The following is a 21,097-nucleotide window of genomic DNA, read 5'->3' as shown; positions in this document are numbered from 1 at the left end:
CATTTTGCAGGGCTCTGGCAGTGCTCCTCCTGCTCCCCCTTGCACAAAGGCGGTGGTAGCGGTCCTGCTGCTGGATTGTTGCCCTCCTACGGCCTCCTCCACGTCTCCTGATGTACTGGCCTGTCTCCTGGTAGCGCCTCCATCCTCTGGACACTACGCTGACAGACACAGCAAACCTTCTTGCCACAGCTCGCATTGATGTTCCATCCTGCATGAGCTGCACTACCTGAGCCACTTGTGTGGGTTGTAGACTCCGTCTCATGCTACCACTAGAGTGAAAGCAGCGCCAGCATTCAAAAGTGACCAAAACATCAGCCAGGAAGCATAGGAACTGAGAAGTGGTCTGTGGTCACCACCTGCAGAACCACTCCTTTATTGGGGGTGTCTTGCTAATTGCCTATAATTTCCACTTGTTGTCTATTCCATTTGCACAACAGCATGTGAAACGTATTGTCAATCAGTGTTGCTTCCTAAGTGGACAGTTTGATTTCACAGAAGTGTGATTGACTTGGAGTTACATTGTGTTGTTTAAGTGTTCCCTTTATTTTTTTGAGCAGTGTATATCAACCGGGACAGTTGGGTTTTCACTAGGACCCGGAGGAAAAATGGCTACCTCTCTGTTTAGCGCAAAAATCACACAGAGCCAACAACTGACCACTTACGCAATGTGGACGTTTACGCTCATTCTTCAAAATAAAGGCCCGAAACTACGTCTAAAGGCTGTAGACACCTTAGGGAAGCCACAGAAAAAGGAATCTGGTTGATATCCCTTTCAATGGGCAATAGGGATGCATAGAAAGACGGGGGTTTCAAAATAAGAGTCACTTCCTGAGTGGATTTTTCTCAGGATTTCGCCTGCAATATCAGTTCTGACAATATTTTTTTACAGTTTTGGAAACTTTAGAGTGTTTTCTATCCTAAGCTGTCAATTATATGCATATTCTAGCATCTGGTCCTGAGAAATAGGCAGTTTACTTTGGGAACGTTATTTTTCCAAAAATTAAAATAGTGCCCCCTAGCTTCAAGAGGTCCCCAAAGCACACACATCCCTGGGTCGCTCCTCTTTTCAGGTTAGGAGTTAGGTCAAGGATAGGGTTAGGTAAAGGGTTAGCTAATGCTAAGTTGTTCGCAAAGTAGCTAAAATGCTAAAGTTGTCCATGATGACTAGCAACCTTTGGCTTGCTAGATGTTCGTTTTTGTACCGCGACCAAACGCCCTACTTTCACACTTGCCTTAAGTAACCATCTGTCTTATGTAATATACCAAACATAACACACCATACTAATTTCAGTGTCCTGGTTTTACTATGTTACGTCTAGTCTATGAGACCAGGCTGAACTTGTAGGTACTGCTGCATGAGTGAAGGGTGGCGTGCGCTGACGTCACATTTTTATGTACGTCTTGGGGAACGTGCGCGCACCTGAGTTTTCTGTATTCGACAGGAAAAGATGGCAGCGTCCATGTGCCGAGTCGGGAGCTCTGTGGGTCGAGCCCTCGCCAAATCCCGTAGCGTAAGTATTCAGCAACATATTGGTATTTCAGGGGTCTGTAAGAATAATTGGGTTGTTGGTTGGGATCTGCATTTCCTTCACGTCGGCAACTTTTACCGAGAAGCAGGCCTCTGTAGTTCGTTATCTAGTAGTGCTAGCTATCTTATTGGTATGTAGCTAACACTGGTAACGTTATGTAACCGGAGCACAGTGATGGCTAGGCGGTTAGCATTAGCTTGGAGTTAGCGCAAGGTCAACTCACTGTCAGCAAAGGCGCAATGTCTCACTGTAAAAAACCGTGACATGAGTGGGCATTTTGACATCCACGTTTAACACTTTAGTCAACCTCTATCTGCGTTGCCTTATTCGCTTTTTAAAACTAACAAGGTCATTTTGACCATACTTCCGCGTTCTATTTGCCCTAACGTTAACGTTAGCTAGCTAGGTAACTGGTTAGCTACCTACCTCTGTCTTGTACAACTGGATGCGTAGCTATGTTAAATTGAACTCGCTACATAGTTAGTCGTTAATTGTGTGACCTCAGTTAACTTGAAAGTGTGTTTCCTTTGAGTCGTTTGACTTCAAACTGTGGTGTTGGGATGCCTGGCTAGCTGGTGAAGTGTTGTTGATGGACCCTCAGTAAATATAAAAATAGCCCCTCCTTACCTCCAACTTATTAGCTAGCTAAGGTCGACCGGTGGTATGTGTGAATTGGTGGCTGTCACTGTTGTGTGGGATCAACAGTCAGAAGATCACCCCACAACTACTTTCTCTCCTTTTCTTGGTCATGATATCAAATCAAAGTTTATTGGTCACATACAGTTTTGTAAATGACACCAGCAGTATGATCTCTATTATTGAATATATTGATCCTCTCCCTGATCCTCTCCCAGTACAGGGATGCAAATAGTCACATTTCGGCGAAATTCGCCGTTTTTGAATCCTACGTGATTCGTGTAGATCCGATGAAAAAGGTTTGGGAGAGGCGGGGTGTTTGGATCACTACTGGCTGTAAACAAACAAGTGACACGCGTTTGGAGCAATGCTGGCTGCTGTATCCAAAGCTCAGCCAATCGTTTACAAAACAGATAGTTTACAAAACAGAATGCAGTGCAGCACGCGACTGAAGAGACAACCGATTTACTAGTTACAGCCTCAGCGCGCGCTCTGGAAAGGCAACTTGCCAGTTACAGCAGCGTGTCCTCTGGACGATAACGAAGAGGTAACGTTAGGTGAGAAGCCTGACAACGGAGAAGGGGGTGAGAAGGTAATGAAGCGTACTTCATGAGCTGTAACCGAAAAACTACTGGCATTCGGAAAGTTTGAGGGGAGGGAGAAAGTATTAGCATTGTTAACTGTCTTGTTAGCTAGATCGAATTATCCGTAGCCAGCCAGAGAAATGCTGAGCAACATTAGCCAACTTATCTGATCAAATAATTTCGTTTATGGTGTGAAAATTAGCTTGCTAATAGTCAGACAGCAAACATTAGCTATCAAACGTTACAACACCAGATGAGCTAACATTAGTAACCTAACCAATTCGCTATTATACGACTCTAAATCTCCCCCTGTCAGAATTATCCCCACATTCGCCGCCTTCATTGCTGCGACTTGCTTGAAGGTTGAGATTTCTGCTCTTCACTCCGTTGTCAGTTTAGCCTACATTTCACTGATCTTAGTAGCAGAAAGCATATTTGTCTGCACTTTTCGTTATTTATTTCAATATGGCGTCCTGTGCGAACCCCCCTGCAACGCCCGCCCCGGAAAGATGCTGCCAATACCTGAACCTGATACTGATTTGTATTAGTCTATACATACATCTACACACATACATTAATGATTAATTTCGGTTTCTTAGTCTGACGTGAAGTTTGTTATATAGAAAGTATTTGTCTCTGATGTGTGCCACAGAACGTATTTGACTCTAGCCACAAAATTAAGGAAATAAGAATGGTGGGAGAATTCTGACAGGGGGAGTTTTGCAAATTATAACGCGTTGGTTGCTTACTGGACCCTGGCAATCTGTGTTAAATGTTAACTAGCTAACGAACTAACCACTATGTTAACTCATGTTTTCCTTCTATAGTATGTGGTTATTTTTAAGAATGAGAGGATTAAGATTAAAATGAGGTGTTAAACAAGTCAATTCAGGGATCAAGTGTAGCTGGAGATGGGCTTAGCTTAAACTGGATGCCTATAGAGGTGAAAGGAACACCACACACTTTCTATCTTTATCACTTTTGCTAGCACATTGCTTGTACATGTCTACGGGCAGAAAGTGTACAATGTAATAATGTGTAGTCGAAATACATTATTTTTGTTGTGTTGAATTTGACAGTAATGTGTGTGAGGGGGGGATTATATATTTTACTCAGTGAATGTTATTTTTGCACACATGTAGCCTTGTGTACTTGATCGTTGTCTATAGTGGCCACTATAATAGAGCAAAAAATAGAATGCCTGTTTGTTTCATTCTATTTCTACTTTAACTTCTTTGGGTTAGGGGGCAGTATTTGGAAGTTTGGATGAATGAAGTGCCCAAAGTAAACTGCCTGTTACTCAGGCATATAATTGGTAGTATTGGATAGAAAACACTCAAGTTTCCAAAACTGTTAAAATATTGTCTGTGAGTATAACAGAACTGAATATGGCAGGCGAAAACCCGAGGACAAAACATACAGAAATGTTTTTTTTTTTCAGCTCACCTCTTATTACAATGGCTGGAAATGGGAATATAAAAGGTCCTCCCAGATTGCAGTTCCTAGGGCTTCCACTAGATGCCAACAGTCTTTAGAAAGAATTTCAGGCTTGTTTTATTGAAAAATGAGCTAGAATTTGTAGTTTTTCTAGGTGTCTCCCATTTTGGCTGTAGTGTTTGTAGCGCTTTCCGGTGCGTGTGCGTACTTCGTTATTTATCTCCGTAATGGTCGACGGTATTCTCCGTCTTAAATTGTATTGTTTATTTACATAATAGGGTACTTGAGGATTGATTAGGAACGTTGTTTGATATGTTTGGAAGATGTTTATTGGTAATTTACGGGATTAATTTGTATGCATTTTGAACGAGGGAAACCGGTGGATTACAGAGTCTAGCGCGCCAACGAAACAGAGTTTTTTGGGGATGTAAAGAAGTACTTTATCGAACAAAAGGACCATTTGTTATGTAGCTGGGACCCTTGTGATTGCAACCAGATGAAGATCTTCAAAGGTAAGTGATTTATTTTATCGCTATTTCTGACTTTCGTGATGCATCAGCTTGGTTGTAAAATGTATGTAATGCTTTCGTGTGCGGGGCACTGTCCTTAGATAATCGCATGGTGTGCTTTCGCCGCAAAGCCTTTTTGAAAACTAACAACACGGCTGGATTAACAACAAGTTAAGCTTTTAAATGATGTATGACACTTGTATTTTCATGAATGTTTAATATTACGATTTCTGTAATTTGAATTTGGCGCTCTGCAATTTCACCAGATGTTGGCCAGGTGGGACGGTAGCGCCCAATGGTCCGTAAGAAGTTTAGATGTTTTTTTCCCCAAGTGCAATATTTGTGTGTGGTCACAAGCGTTATATTATAAAGGCTGTCATGGCTAACTGCAATATTAGTGTATTGTTTTTTTCTCAAGACTTGTCATTTGCAGTAAAGTCTAGGCAACAAATAACATTGGTTTGCTTTCTTTACATTTTTTTTAGCTGTGAGTTAACCGCTTTTTATTTTACACAGAGACTGATCATGTAGATCATATTCTTTGTTTAATTCGTTAACCTGCATTTCCCCCTAGCAGGGATTTATTTGCATGTTTCAGTGCACACAAAAAAAACTGTCACCTTTTTGGGCCCTCACCAGTTTATATCCCTGCATGTGACACGAGCCTAACAGACGAGCAAAACTACTTATATGCATGCGCTGACCAACTGGCAAGTGACTTCACTGACATTTTCAACCTCTCCCCGTCCGAGTCTGTAATACCAACATCATTCAAGCAGACCTTCATAGTCCCTGTGCCCAAGAACACTATGGTAACCTGCTTAAATAACTACCGACCCGTAGCACTCGCATATGTAGCCATGATGTGCTTTGAAAGGTTGGTCATGGCTCACAACACCATTATCCTAGAAATCCTAGACTCACTCCAATTTGCTTACCGCCCTAACAGATCCACAGACGATGCAATCTCTATTAGAGGTCGACCGATTATGATTTTTCAACGACGATACCGATTAATCGTCCAATTTATTTATTTATTTTTAATAATGATAATTACAACAATCCTGAATGAATTAAGCTATTTTGAAAACGCAATTAACCTGTTGCGACGAGTAAACCTGTATCCGGGATCCTATTTATAGCCTCAAGCTCATTACCATAACGCAACGTTAACTATTCATGAAAATCGCAAATGAAATGAAATAAATATATTAGCTCTCAAGCTTAGCCTTTTGTTAACAACACTGTCATCTCAGATTTTCAAAATATGCTTTTGAACCATAGCTAAACAAGCATTTGTGTAAGAGTATTGATAGCTAGCATATCATTAAGCCTGGCATTCAGCATGCAACATTTTCACAAAAACAAGAAAAGCATTCAAACAAAATCATTTACCTTTGAAGAACTTCAGATGTTTTCAATGAGGAGACTCAGTTAGATAGCAAATGTTCAGTTTTTCCAAAAAGATAATTTGTGTAGGAGAAATCGCTCCATTTTGTTCATCACGTTTGGCTGAGAAAAAAACCTGAAAATTCAGTCATTACAACGCAAACTTTTACCCAAATTAACTCTATAATATCGACAGAAACATGGCAAACGTTGTTTAGAATCAATCCTCAAGGTGTTTTTCACATATCTATTCGATGATAAGTCACTCCTGGCAGTTTGGTTTCTCCTCTGTTCAAAATGGAAAAAATGCGCGCACCTGGAGATTGCGCAATAGTTTCGACGGAGGACACCCAGCGGACACCTGGTAAATGTAGTCTCTTATGGTTAATTTTCCAATGATATGCCTACAAATACGTCACAATTCTGCAAACACCTTGGGGAAACGACAGAAAGTGTAGGCTCTCACCTTGCGCATTCACAGCCATATAAGGAGACATTGGAACACAGCGCCTCAAAAATCTGTCTCACTTCCTGTATGAAATTGCATATTGGTTTCGCCTGTAGCATTAGTTCTGTGGCACTCACAGACAATATCTTTGCAGTTTTGGAAACGTCAGAGTATTTTCTTTCCAAAGCTGTCAATTATATGCATAGTCGAGCATGACAAAATATCTTGTTTAAAACGGGAGCGTTTTTCATCCAAAAATGAAATACTGCCCCCAGAGTTTCAAGAGGTTAAGGGAATTAACTGGAACGATCTCTTGTCCTATACAGACGTGGAAGCTGATAGTCAAGTTTTTCTATCCACAATCCCGGCTACAATAAACGGTTTCCTAAGAAAATCAAATCCAAACCTGACCAAAAGAGCACTCTTCCTTGGCTAAATGGAGAAATCTGGAAATTGATGAAAGAACGATATTATACTCTAAAAATAGCCCTAAGATCCAAATTAGAGCATGACAGACGTAGGTTTACCATGTTGAGAAATAAGGTGATGAAAGAAATCAGACAGGCCAAGGCAAACTTTTTTTATTAAAATAATTGAAGCAAAGGGAAATTCTAAACTGATCTGGGAGAATCTAAAAAAGTTAACAGGGAAAGACCATAGTAACACTGCAAAAATACTAGAAATAATGGTGAATAACAATCTAACACAGGAGGCAGTCTAAATAGCAATAGCCTTCAATTCCTACTTTATTGACTCTGTCAGGGTACTGACACAGCCCCTCCACTGGTTTCTTGGGCTCAGTGCTAGTAAATTATGCAAAACCTGTCTTCATCATAAGGGAGGTTTCTGAGTCAGAGGTGAATAAGGTGATTAGCTTACTAAAGAACTCTAAAGCCAAATATGTATTTGGGCTGGACTCTACCTTTCTTAAAAACTACAAAGAGTCACTCATTGGCCCAATTACTAAGGTCACCAACACATCTATTGGTCTCGGGGTGTTTCCAAGGGTATGGAAGTTGGCCATAATAATGGCCATCTTTAAATCAGGCGACCCTGCTGACGTGAGTAACTACAGGCCCATTAGTATACTACCCGTGGTGTCAAAGGTTGTTGAAAAGTGTGTAGCAGAACAACTGATTGCCCACCTCAACAACAGCCCCTTCACATTCACATTACACTCCATGCTGTTTGGCTTCAGAGCGAAACACTCCACAGAAACGGCCAACTGCTTTCTTCTGGAAAATGTGAAGTCCAAGATGGACAAAGGGGGCGTTGTTGGGGCTGTGTTTCTAGACCTAAGGAAGGCTTTTGATACTGTTAACCATGAGATTCTCATCACAAAATTGTCCAAGTTCAACTTTTCCCCTGATGCCTTGAGATGGATGAAATCATACCTTGAAGGCAGAACTCAGTGTGTCAGAGTGAGCAATGAGCTGTCGCCCACTCTTAGCTATGATGTGGGTGTGCCCCAAGGGTCAATACTGGGGCCCCTCCTGTTCAGCCTGTACATTAATGACCTGCCTTCTGTCTGAACTGGGTCGGAAGTTCAAATGTATGCAGATGATACAGTGATATATGTGCATGCAAAGAGCAAACAACAAGCTGCACAAGAACTCACTACTGTAATGGTCCAGGTTACAAAGTGGCTCAGTGACTCATGTTTGCATCTCAATGTGAAAAAAACTGTTTGCATGTTCTTCACAAAGAGGGCAACAGATGCTACTGAGCTGGATGTCTATGTGTCAGGGGAGAAGCTCCAGGTGGTATCTGATTTTAAGTACATTGGCATCATACTTGATTCCAACCTCTCTTTTAAAAAGCATGTGAAAAAGGTAATTCAAATATCCAAATTCAACCTAGCTAATTTCCGATTTATACGAAATTGTTTGACTACAGAGGTATCAAAACTGTACTTCAAATCTATGATACTCCCCCACTTAACATACTGCTTGACTAGTTGGGCCCAAGCTTGCTGTACAACATTAAGACCTATTCAGTCTGTCTATAAACAGGCTCTCAAAGTGCTTGATAGGAATCCCAATAGCCATCATCACTGTTACATGCTCAGAAAGCATGAACTCCTGAGTTGGGACAATCTTGTGCAATACACCGACGCATGTCTTGTATTCAAGATCCTAAATGGCCTCGCTCCCCCTCCACTCAGTATTTTTGTTAAACAGAAAACCCAAACATATGGCAGCAGATCCACAAGGTCTGCCATGAGAGGTGACTGTATAGTTCCCTTAAGGAAAAGCACCTTTAGTAAATCCGTTTTCTCTGTGAGAGCTTCCCATGTCTGGAATACACTGCCATCAGACACACAACTGCACCACATATCACACTTTCACAAAATGCTTGAAGACATGGCTAAAGGTCAATCAGATTTGTGAACATGGTCCCTAGCTGTGTCTTCCCGCTTTCCATGTTGTCTGTAGCTTGTGAGGTGTGGAAACACTTTGTTGCTTTTATGAACTTTGTCTTGTTGCTTTTTGTTCTATGTCTGTATGCTATGTCTTGCTTGTCCTATGTTGCTATTGTCTATATTGTAATTGTTTTTAATTACCTGCCCAGGGACTGCGGTTGAAAATTAGCCGGCTGGCTAAAACCGGCACTTTTACTGAAACGTTGATTAATGTGCACTGTCCCTGTAAAAAATAAAATAAACTCAAACACTTATTTTAACATACTATAATACATCAATAAAATCAATTTAGCCTCAAATAAATAACGAAACATGTTCAATTTGGTTTAAATAATGCAAAAATAAAGTTTTGGAGAAGAAAGTAAAAGTGCAATATGTGCCATGTAAGAAAGCTAATGTTTAAGTTCCTTGCTCAGAACATGAGAACATTTGAACACTGGTGGTTCCTTTTAACAGGAGTCTTCAATATTCCCAAGTAAGAAGTTTTAGGTTGTAGTTATTATAGGAATTATAGGACTTTCTCTCTCTACCATTTGTATTTCATAAACTTTTGACTATTGGAGGTTCTTATAGGCACTTTAGTATTGCCAGTGTAACAGTATAGCTGTCCCTCTCCTTGCTTCTACCTGGGCTCGAACCAGGAACACAACGACAACAGCCACCCTCGAAGCAGCGTTACCCATGCAGAGCATGGGACTTCTCAAACACAATGATTTCAAAAGAGGTCCTAACAACTGTTACGCACGCCTCTATGAAGAGGGAACGCAACACCCTGCTACAACTAAACTCTGTGAAGTGAAAAAGGTATGGACTGTAGGTGCGAGTAAGAATGACAACAGGCAGAATGTGGTACCGGAAAAGGGGCTGGACGGAACCAAAGCAAAGAAAGTAAATCTCAAATTCCCTCCCCCCCCTCTCCTATCTTACCTGCCTACCCACTACTTACCTAATTTAGCACCACTTGGTGCCCTAACCAAAATACAGGGAGTGGTCCGCCCAGGTCTTACCTAGTGTGCCTAGACAGTGAATATACTACGGGTATATGTATGCCCGCGGGCCTCTTGCCTAAGCACTCCCAAGGTGCCTTCCCCTTTCCCCCTGGGAACAAATGAAACAGAATATTAAACAATTTCACAAACAAACTAAGAAACAAAGTACATCAAATAAGCTTTATCTGAGCAACAAACTCACAAAACATACCAACTTCCCAGCAATGAACTCCCATCAAAATCAACCTCTAGCAAAATCTCTCTGCAATGACCTCCAAGCAAATCTCTATCACAAACAATCGCTTTGCAATGACCTCCCAGCAAATCTCTCTCAGTAATCCCCACCTCCAAAATTCCTCTCTCCTGAACAGAACACTGGCTTTTATATAGCTTCAGAAGGAATGTAACTGGAGACAGCTGTGTCTTGACGAGGGGGCGGGGTCAGCTCTCCAATTAGCCCTGGAGTCGACCAATCAGCTGCTTGAGAGATTTCAGGAAGCCATTTCCTGAAATAAAACACATGCAAATACACAAACTACAACACATAAACTGGGGAACGTAACAACAACACACCTACCCACTAACACATTTTGTTTTTGTAAATGGCAAGTTAAAATGGTCAAAGAATGTCCCATGCAGAGCAAGGGTAACAACCACTCCAAGTCTCAGAGTGAGTGACGTTTGAAACGCTATTAGCGCGCACCCCGCTAACTAGCTAGCCATTTCACATCTGTTACACCAGTCTAATCTCGGGAGTTGATAGGATTGAAGTCATAAACAGCAGAGCTGCTGGCAAAACGCACGAAAGTGCTGTTTGAATGAATGCTTATGAGCCTGCTGCTGCCTACCATCGCTCAGACTGCTCTCTTATCATAGACTTAGTTATAACATAATAACACACAGAAATAAGAGCCTTAGGTCAGTAATATGGTCAAATCCGGAAACTGTCATTTCAAAAACAAGACGTTTATTCTTTCAGTGAAATACGGAACCGTTACGTATTTTATCTAACGTGTGGCATCCATAAGTCTAAATATTCCTGTTACATTGCACAACATTCAATAATTACGTAAAATTCTGGCAAATTAGGCGGCCCAAACTGTTGCATATGCACTGACTGCGTGCAATGAACGCAAGAGAAGTGACACGATTTCACCTGGTTAATATTGCCTGCTAACCTGAATTTCTTTTAGCTAAATATGCAGGTTTAAAAATATATACTTCTGTGTTGATTTTAAGAAAGGCATTGATGTTTATGGTTAGGTACACACTGGAGCAACGATACGCACTGCATCGATTATATGCAACACAGGACACGCTAGATAAACTAGTAATATCATCAACCATGTGTAGTTATAACTAGTGATTGATTATTTTTTATAAGATAAGTTTAATGCTAGCTAGCAACTTACCTTGGCTTCTACTGCATTCGCGTAACAGGCAGGCTCCTCGTGGAGTGCAATGTAATCAGGTGGTTAGAGCGTTGGACTAGTTAACTGTAAGGTTGCAAGATTGAATCCCCCGAGCTGACAAGGTAAAAATCTGTCGTTCTGCCCCTGAACAAGGCAGTTAACCCACCGTTCCTAGGCCGTCATTGAAAATAAGAATGTGTTCTTAACTGACTTGCCTAGTTAAATAAAGATTAGATAAAGGTGTAAAAAAAAAAAAATAGGCCAAATGGGTGTCCAAAAATACCGATATCCGATTGTTGTGAAAACTTGAAATCAGCCCTAATTAATTGGCCATTCCAATTAATCGGTCGACTTCTAATCTCTATTGCACTCCACACTGCTCTTTCCCGTCCGGACAAAAGGAACACCTATGTGAGAATGCTATTCATTGACTACAGCTCAGTGTTCAACACTATAGTGCCCTCAAAGCTCATCAATAAGCTTAGGACCCTGGGACTAAACACCTCCCTCTGCAGCTGGATCCTGGACTTCCTAACGGGCCGCCCCCAAGTGGTAAGGGTAGGTAACAACACATTCAATGTGCTGATCCTCAACACAGGGGCCCTTCAGGGGTTCGTGCTCAGTCTCCTCCTGTACTCCCTGTTCACTCATGATGGCACGGCCAATGCCAATGACACAACGGTGGTAGGCCTGATCACCGACAACGAGCCAGCCTATAGGGAGGAGGTCAGACACCTGGCTGTGTGGTGCCAGGAGAACAATCTCTGTTGTGAAATAGGAAGCCGATTCAAGATTTAATTTTGGATTGGAGATGCGTAATGTGAGTCTGGAAGGAGAGTGTACAGTCTAACCAGACACCTAGGTATTTGTAGTTGTCCGCATATTTTAAGTCAGAACCGTCCAGAGTAGTGATGCTCGTCGGACGTGAGGGTGCGGGCAGCAATCGGTTAAAGAGCAAGCAATTAGTTTTACTTGTATTTAAAATCAGTTGGAGGCCTCGGAAGGAGTGTGGAATGGCATTGAAGCTCGTTTGGAGGTTTGTTGGCACATTGTCCAAGTACATCACACCAGGCGGTGTCAGAGGAAGGCCCTAAAAATGGTCAAAGACTCAAGCCACCCTAGTCATAGACTGTTCTCTCTGCTACCGCACGGCAAGCGGTACCGGAGCGCCAAGTCTAGGTCCAAGAGGCTTCTATAAACAGCTTCTACCACCAAGCCATAAGACTGCTGAACATCTTATCAAATGACTACCCAGACTATTTGCATTGCCCCCCTCTTCTATGCTGCTGCTACTCTGTTATCTATGTATAGTCACTTTAATAACTATCTACATGTACATATTATCTCGACTAACCGGTGCCCCAGCACATTGACTATGTACCGGTACCCTCTGTATATAGTCTCGCTATTGTTATTTTACCACCTCGACAACAGCCAGTGAAATTGCAGGGCGCCAAATTCAAAACAACAGAAATCCCATAATTAAAATTCCTCAAACATACAAGTATTTTACACCATTTTAAAGATAAACTTGTTGTAAATCCAGCCACAGTGTCCGATGTCAAGAAGGCTTTACGACGAAAGCACACCAAACAATTGTTAGGTCAGCATCTAGTCACAGAAAAACACAGCCATTTTTCCAGCCAAAGAGAGGAGTCACAAAAAGCAGAAAGAGAGAAAATGAATCACTAACCTTTGATCTTCATCAGATGACACTCATAGGACTTCATGTTACATAATACATGTATGTTTTGTTTGATAAAGTTCATATTTATATCCCAAAATCTCAGTTTACATTGGTGCGTTATGTTCAGTAGTTCCAAAACATCCGGTGATTTTGCAGAGAGCCACATCATTTTACAGAAATACTCATAATGAACATTGCTAAAAGATACAAGTGTTATGCATAGATCCACTTCTTCTTAATGCAACCGCTGTGTCACATTTCAAAAAACTTTATGGAAAAAGCACACCATGCAATAATCTGAGTACAGAGCTCAGACACAAAAACAAGCCATACAGATATCCGCCATGTTGTGGAGTCAACAGAAGTCAGAAATAGCATTATAAATATTAACTTACCTTTGATCTTCATCAGAATGCACTCCCAGGAATCCCAGTTCCACAATAAATGTTTGTTTTGTTCGATAAAGTCAATTTTTGTCCAAATACCTCCTTTTTGTTCGCGCGTTTAGCCCATTAATCCAAATTCATGAGGCGCGAGCACTAGGTCCAGACAAAGTCAAAAAGTTGTGTTACAGTCCGTAGAAACATGTCAAACAATGTATAGGATGTTTTTAACCAATTTTAACATAAATCTTCAATAATGTTCCAACCGGATAATTATTTGTCTTCAGAAATGCAATGGAAAGCAGGTCGCTGTCATGTGTGCGCGCATCATCAGCTCATGCCACTCTGGCAGACCTATGGTTGAATCAGCTCTCATTCGCCCCCACTTCACAGTAGAAGCCTCAAACAAGGTTCTAAAGACTGTTGACATCTAGTGGAAGCCTTAGGAAGTGCAATATGACCCCATAGACACTCTGTATTCGATAGGCAATGACTTGAAAAACTACAAACCTCAGATTTCCCACTTCCTGGTGGATTTTTTCTCAGGTCTTTGCCTGCCATATGAGTTCTGTTATACTCACAGACATCATTCAAACAGTTTTAGAAACTTCAGAGTGTTTCTATCCAAATCTACTAATTATATGCATATTCTAGCTTTTAGGCCTGAGTTGCAGGCAATTTACCCTGGGCACCTTTTTATCCAAGCTACTCAATACTGCCCCCCCAGTTCCAAAGAAGCTAAGAACAAATTCTTATTTACAATGACGGCCTAACACGGACGATGCTGGCCCAATTGTGCATTGCCCTATGGGACTCCCGATCATGGCTGGTTGTGATACAGCCGGGGTTCGAACCCCGGTCATTAGTGACACCTCTAGCTCTGCGACGCAGTGCCTTGGACTGCTGCACCACTCAGGATGTTTGTAGACCTATGTAGCCAAATTGTATCTATGATGATGTGCTATCCATTCAGGTTTTTTCTGTGTTCTGTTTATATCTGAGAATTAACCAATGATATCAGGCCACACCTGGCCATGATTAGACACCTGTGTGTCCTTTGACAGTATATAAACTAGTGACCCGCAGTGTTTGTCATTATACCCTGATGAAGACAGCTTGTCTGTCAAAACGTTGGTTATGAGGTTATTCAATTATTGTATCTGAGCTCCTAGTGTGCGGCTCTCCTTTTTCTTTTCCAAGTATTTTACTCTGCTAGCCAGCACCTCGCCTAAACAGGTGTGCTTTTCTTTCGCTTCCACGTACACAGTTTAACAGATGATATAGTGGATGCAGTGAAATACTAGCTCCTAACAATGACATTGAGGCGATCATAAATTGCTAAAAGGCATAATATTTTGCTAAATGTCTCTTCATTCCATTACTACAGATTATTTTAGCAATTTCATACATATCCTTACACCAGAACTATCAACACAACAAAATCAGCCAAACTTAGAAAAAAAAGAAACGTCCTCTCACTGTCAACTACGGTTATTTTCAGCAAACTTAAGAACACATTCTTATTTTCAATGACGGCCTAGGAATGGTGGGTTAACTGCCTTGTTCAGGGGCAGAACGACAGATTTTCACCTTGTCAGCTTGCAACCTTACAGTTAACTAGTCCAAAGCTCTAACCACCTGCCTCTCATTGCACTCCACGAGGAGCCTGCCTGTTACTCGAATGCAGTAGAAGCCAAGGTAAGTTGCTAGCTAGCATTAAACTTATCTTGTAAAAAATAATCAATCACTAGTTATAACTACACATGGTTGATGATATTACTAGTTTATCTAGCGTGTCCTGCGTTGCATATAATCGATGCAACGCTGGGGGATGATTTAACAAAAGCGCTTTTGCGAAAAAAGCACAATCGTTGGACGACTGTACCTAACCATAAACACCAATGCCTTAAAATCAATACACAGAAGTATATATTATTAAACCTGCATATTTAGCTAAGAGAAATCCAGGTTAGCAGGCAATTTTAACTAGGAGAAATTGTGTCACTTCGCTCGCGTTCATTGCACGCAGAGTCAGGGTATATGCAACCGTTTGGGCAGCCTGGCTCATTGTGATCTAATTTACCTAACATAGAAGGTTGTGCAATGTAACAAGAATATTTAGACTTAGGGATGCCACCCGTTAGGTAAAATACAGAACGGTTCCGTATTACACTGAAATAATAAACGTTTTGTTTTCGAAATGATCGTTTCCGGATTCGACCATATTAATGACCAATGGCTCGTATTTCTGTGTGTTATGTTATAATTAAGTCTATGATTTGATAGAGCAGTCTGACTGAGCGATGGTAGGCAGCAGCAGGCTCGTAAGCATTCATTCAAACAGCACTTTTGTGCGTTTTGCCAGCAGCTCTTCGCAAGCACAGCGCTGTTTATGGCTTCAAGCCTAATGGCTGGTGTAACCGATGTGAAATGGCTAGCTAGTTAGCGGGGTGCGCGCTAATAGCGTTTCAAACGTCACTCGCTCTGAGACTTGGAGTAGTTATTCCCCTTGCTCTGTAAGGGCCGCGGCTTTTGTGGAGCGATGGGCAGCGATGCTTCGAGTGTGGCTGTTGTCGATGTGTTCCTGGTTCGAGCCCAGGTAGAGGCGAGGCGAGGAGAGGGACGGAAGCTATACTGTTACACTGGCAATACTAAGTGCCTATAAGAACATCCAATAGTCAAAGGTATATGAAATACAAATGGGATAGAGAGAAATAGTCCTATAAATACTATATTAACTACAACCTTAAACCTCTTACCTTGGAATATTGAAGTCTCATGTTAAAAGGAACCACCAACTTTCATATGTTCTGAGCAAGGAACTCAAACGGTAGCTTTTTTACATGGCACATATTGCACTTTTACTTCTCCAACACTTTGTTTTTGCATTATTTAAACCAAATTGAACATGTGTCTTTATTTATTTGAGGCTAAATGGATTTTTATTGATGTATTATATTAAGTTAAAATAAGTATTCATTCAGTATTGTTGTAATTGTCATTATTACAAATACATTTTTAAAAACCGTTCGATTAATTGGTATCGGCTTTTTTCGGTCCTAATCGGTATCGGAGGTGAAAAATCATAATCGGTCGACCTCTAATTGTCATGCTGGAAGGTCATGTCAGGATGAGCCTGCAGGAAGGGTACCACATGAGGGAGGTGGTGTAACTCGGGCAGTTGTCATCCTGTACCTGTCCCGCAGGTGTGATGTTCGGGTGTACCGATTCTGTGCAAGTGTTGTCACAGTGTTGTAGGCTAACTATCCTCTCCCTCTCTCTCCAGCCCATCCTGCTGTCTCTCCGGCGTGGTCAGGCTACGGTGACCTATGCCCAGAGCCTTCTGGGAGCTCCTGAGACCCGTCTCACTGCCCTGGACAATGGCCTGAGGATCGCATCGGAGGAGACCGGACACAGCACATGCACTGTAAGGACCTGCTGTGTCATTGATCATACAATCCAAGCAGTCATCTTGATGGATTTGGGAAACATTGCCTAGTGCAGACATTCACTTAGTCACATTTCAGATGAACCTGACTTTGTTTGGCGCGTCATGGTATCTAGCTAAGTTCCACCTCTGTCTCTCAGGTTGGGCTGTGGATCAACTGTGGAAGTCGCTATGAGACTGAGAAGAACAATGGAGCTGGGTTCTTCCTGGAGCACATGGCTTTCAAGGTACACAACAGCCCTGACATCTATGCAACCTACCTTCAGTCTCATAAGGGACTTCACACTTACTTTACTACTGGCCCAACATGGTTTCTCTTCCACCCCCCTTTTTTCCCATGTTTATTTTCCCCAGGGGACAAAAAAGCACACCCAGATGGCCCTGGAGCAGCAGGTGGAGTCCATGGGTGCTCACCTGAGTGCATACACTTCCCGGGAGCACACTGCCTACTACATGAAGACCCTGGCCAAAGATCTGCCCAAAGGTGAGCCAACCAAACCACCTACCCAGCATAGCAGACACTTCAATGAGGCAGGAATAAGGCATGGAGACTGTTTATAAGGTGATATGACAATTCAAGTGTGTGTACAATGGGTTGGGTTCTTATAAGCCCTTCTAATTCCACAGAGGTCGAGTGAGTGTTTATGTATCTAGTTGTAAAGCTCCTGTTTCCTTTTGGTGAATTAGTTTCTCATGCCTGTGTTGAACTTCCATTCCCATGGTCTCCAGTAGTTCTTGTCAATTGCTATGTATACTGAAGTGCCCCTCTCACGCTCTCCAGCGGTGGAGCTGTTGTCAGAGGTAGTGCAGAGCAATGCCCTGAGCGAGGCTGACATTGAGCAGCAGAGGAGTGTGGTGCTGAGAGAGCTGGAGGAGGTAGAGGGCAGTCTACAGGACGTCTGTTTGGACCTGCTGCACGCCACAGCTTTTCAGGGTACCCCCCTGGGACACAGTGTGCTGGGACCGTCCCAAAACGCCAGGTACACACGAACACAGAGCCTACAAGGGAATCCTATTGGGTCAGAGCAAGCTAGGCCAAACCAAAACACCAGGGAAACTCGTACATGTTATAGAATCCTGTTACATTTCACAGCACTCCCAATTAGTTGAGCAGTAAAGGTCTGTCTCTTCCCTTCAGGACTTTGAGTCGACAGGATCTGGTAGATTTCATCAGGAGCCACTACAAGGCCCCCCGCATGGTGCTGGCAGCTGCTGGAGGTACATTAGCACTGGCATGTTAAGGCGGTATATAGAGGTATTACATGCCAATACCAACTGGCCCTGAATGTTTTTTTATTTTATTTGAGTGTAATTGTTGTCTGTTTGTAATGGCTCACTACCTGTCTCCTGTGTAGGTGTGACTCATGAGGAACTGGTTGGGTTGGCCAAACAGCACTTTAGCGGAGTTTCCTTTGAGTACGAGGATGATGCTGTGCCTGTTCTGTCCCCCTGCCGCTTCTCTGGCAGCGAGGTGAGGAGCGCCCCTGTTTCAGTGTGTGTCCTAATTGACAGATGTTTGAACAAGGGCACAGGTATCCCATTTTCTTTTTTATTTGGAATGTTAATATGGTTAACCCTGTTGTCGTCTCCTCTCGCCCTCTGTAGATCCGCATGCGTGATGATGATATCCCCCTTGCACATATTGCTATCGCAGTGGAGGGTGCCAGTGCCACCAGCCCAGACATTGTGCCTCTCATGGTGGCCAACTCCATCATTGGCAGCTATGACATCACTTTTGGTGGTGGAAAGCACCTGAGCAGCCGCCTTGCTCGTCTGGCCTCAGAGGAGAGTCTGTGCCACAGCTTTCAGGCCTTCCACTCATCTTACAGCGATACTGGTCTGCTTGGCATCTACTTTGTCACCGACAAACACCACATCGATGACATGATGCACTGGTCACAGAACGCGTGGTTAGTTGTGATTTCCAATACATACACTCACAAACACAAAATATGGATACACTCCTAGTCCAACACTTATCCTCAGCCTGTGTCATTTTACATATTTCATTTGATAGTAATGACCTCCCTCGTTTTCTTTCTCTTTCCCTGAAGGATGAATTTGTGCACCACAGTGACAGAGAGTGATGTTGCCAGAGCCAAGAACGCCCTCAAGGCCAGCTTGGTGGGACAGCTCGACGGTAAGAGCTCTATCTCCTCATGTAGCCTGTCAGACACTTAAACACACACACACATACCTCTCCCTGTTCAACACTAACACTGCCGTACTGCTCTTGTGTAGGAACGACACCGATATGTGATGACATTGGCAGGCACGTCCTGAACTACGGCCGCCGTATCCCCCTGGCTGAGTGGGACGCCCGCATCGATGTGAGTACAACCGCCTTCCATGCACCACACATACAGCTGTTACACCCCCCTCTACCACCTAGAGCAGAGGTATTCAACCCCCCCAATTAACAACAATTAACCTTTAATTCATTACATTTTCATCTCTTAACAAAAGTGTTTTAACAAATAAATACTTATATTCAGTAAAATGCAATTTTTATAATCATCTTTCTCAACGTTAGTATATTGTCCCATACAATCTGTACGGTTAATTTTTAAATTAAAGCATAGATTCTGAACAAAAATATAAACGCAACATGCAACAATTTCAAAGATTTTACTGAGTTACAGTTCATATAAGGAAATCAATCAATCGAAGAAAAACAGTTTGGCCCTAATCTATGGATTTCACATGACTGGACAGGGACGCAGCTGTGAGTGGGCCTGGGAGGGCATAGGCCCACCCACTGGGGAGCCAGGCACAGCCAATAAGAATGTTTTCCCCCCAAAAAGGGCTTTATTACAGACAGTTCCCCCAGACCCGACTTTGAATACCACTGATCTAGAGGGTGCTTTTTCTGTCTCTCTCTGATCTCACTCGGCATTCTCCCCCCCACCCCTTACTGCGTTCACCCCACATTTCTCACCACCTCTCCCCCTCAGGCTGTGACACCCAGGATGGTGCGTGACGTCTGCTCCAAATATATCTATGACAAGTGTCCCGCTGTGTCTGCTGTTGGTAAGTTATCATACATCAGTATTCCTTCCAAGCAGCCTTTGCACCTTAGTCCTCTTGTCCAGGATAAAGATAGCATATAGTCTAAAAGTCCAGCTAGTGGCTACCTAGCTTGGTAATGTTCTGAATCCTCAATCCTTCTCTCATCTCGTCTCCTTCTCTCTTCTCTCTCTCTGTTCCACAGGCCCCGTTGAGCAGCTGCCTGACTACAATAGAATGCGCAGTGCCATGTACTGGCTCCGCTTCTAAGAACCCAATAGTGTTGCTCTCTGCGTGTCCAATGTCTGCTCTTCCTTTCACTCTCCTCCACTCCCTTACTTCTCCCATCACTGCAAGATTGAGGAACTGAGGACTGCCTCAGCTCATCAGCACAGATCTGTATCGGCTCCATCAAAGTTCCCCCTCCTCCTTCTCTCGCTCTCACCGCTCTATTCCTGCTATGTTAGTTTTAGTTGGTTATGAGGGAGAGAACCACTGTTGAGGGGGTGAATAAGTTCTGAGCGTTCTGTTTCCCTGTAATTATCAATAATTACTTATCGAGAAAGATTGTAATACAGGAGATTTTTGTTAATGTCACTGAGCCTTTTCATGCACCTGGTACTGTTCTGGGGAAGAGAGGGGAACACCTGAAGACATTCAGTGATACATACATATACAGTAAAATCAGGGCATTGTACAACCAGTTAATGTAGAGCAGAAGTATTTATGAATTGATGTAGTATTTTGTTTCTGTCCTATTGTACATAACAGAAGCTCTCATTCCGACAAATTGAAATAAAACATTGTAAAACACTTTGTTTTTGAGTCATTGTCCCACACACAGAATTAGATTAGTAAGACTTAATGTTATATCCTTGTTTTGTAATTGACAAACATGTTTAGCATCTCCAGGCCTACAAGCCACCAATGCGCGCCACTTTGGAACATTACATTTAAAAGGGGGGGAAGGGATTATAAACTGACAGAATTGCTTTCAGATTGTCAAACCATGCATCATTTAGCTATTTGATTTTACATTTTAGAACCCCTTTTGGTGTAAAAAATATATAAAACATTAGATACAATATTGAAATTGGCCTTTTGAACCAAATCCCACAAACGCATTGAATAACATGAATTGCAAAGAAAATACTTTATTTTTTGATTAAGGTTTAAGTGACTGATATAAGAAAGATTTAAGAAAGCTCAGGAAATATA

General features: G+C 42.4%; 1 protein-coding gene across 1 annotated transcript; it reads left to right on the top strand.

The window, feature by feature from the left end:
* Nucleotides 1-1,349: 1,349 nt before the first annotated feature.
* On the top strand, nt 1,350-20,692 carry LOC110494531 (cytochrome b-c1 complex subunit 1, mitochondrial). The gene is made up of 12 exons (XM_021569666.3): nt 1,350-1,511; nt 16,712-16,852; nt 17,014-17,100; nt 17,228-17,357; nt 17,655-17,853; nt 18,012-18,091; nt 18,229-18,344; nt 18,479-18,783; nt 18,928-19,013; nt 19,115-19,203; nt 19,828-19,903; nt 20,085-20,692. Exons 1-12 carry the CDS (start codon nt 1,449-1,451, stop codon nt 20,147-20,149), a joined length of 1,437 nt encoding a protein of 478 aa, XP_021425341.2. The 5' UTR covers nt 1,350-1,448; the 3' UTR covers nt 20,150-20,692.
* Nucleotides 20,693-21,097: the final 405 nt, after the last annotated feature.

The sequence above is a fragment of the Oncorhynchus mykiss genome, chromosome 17, assembly GCF_057628025.1.
Source record: "Oncorhynchus mykiss isolate SJ-2025 chromosome 17, ASM5762802v1, whole genome shotgun sequence".
Taxonomy (NCBI): domain Eukaryota; kingdom Metazoa; phylum Chordata; class Actinopteri; order Salmoniformes; family Salmonidae; genus Oncorhynchus; species Oncorhynchus mykiss.
The sequence above is the reverse complement of the archived record's forward strand: the minus strand, read 5'-3'. Positions and strand labels throughout refer to the sequence as shown.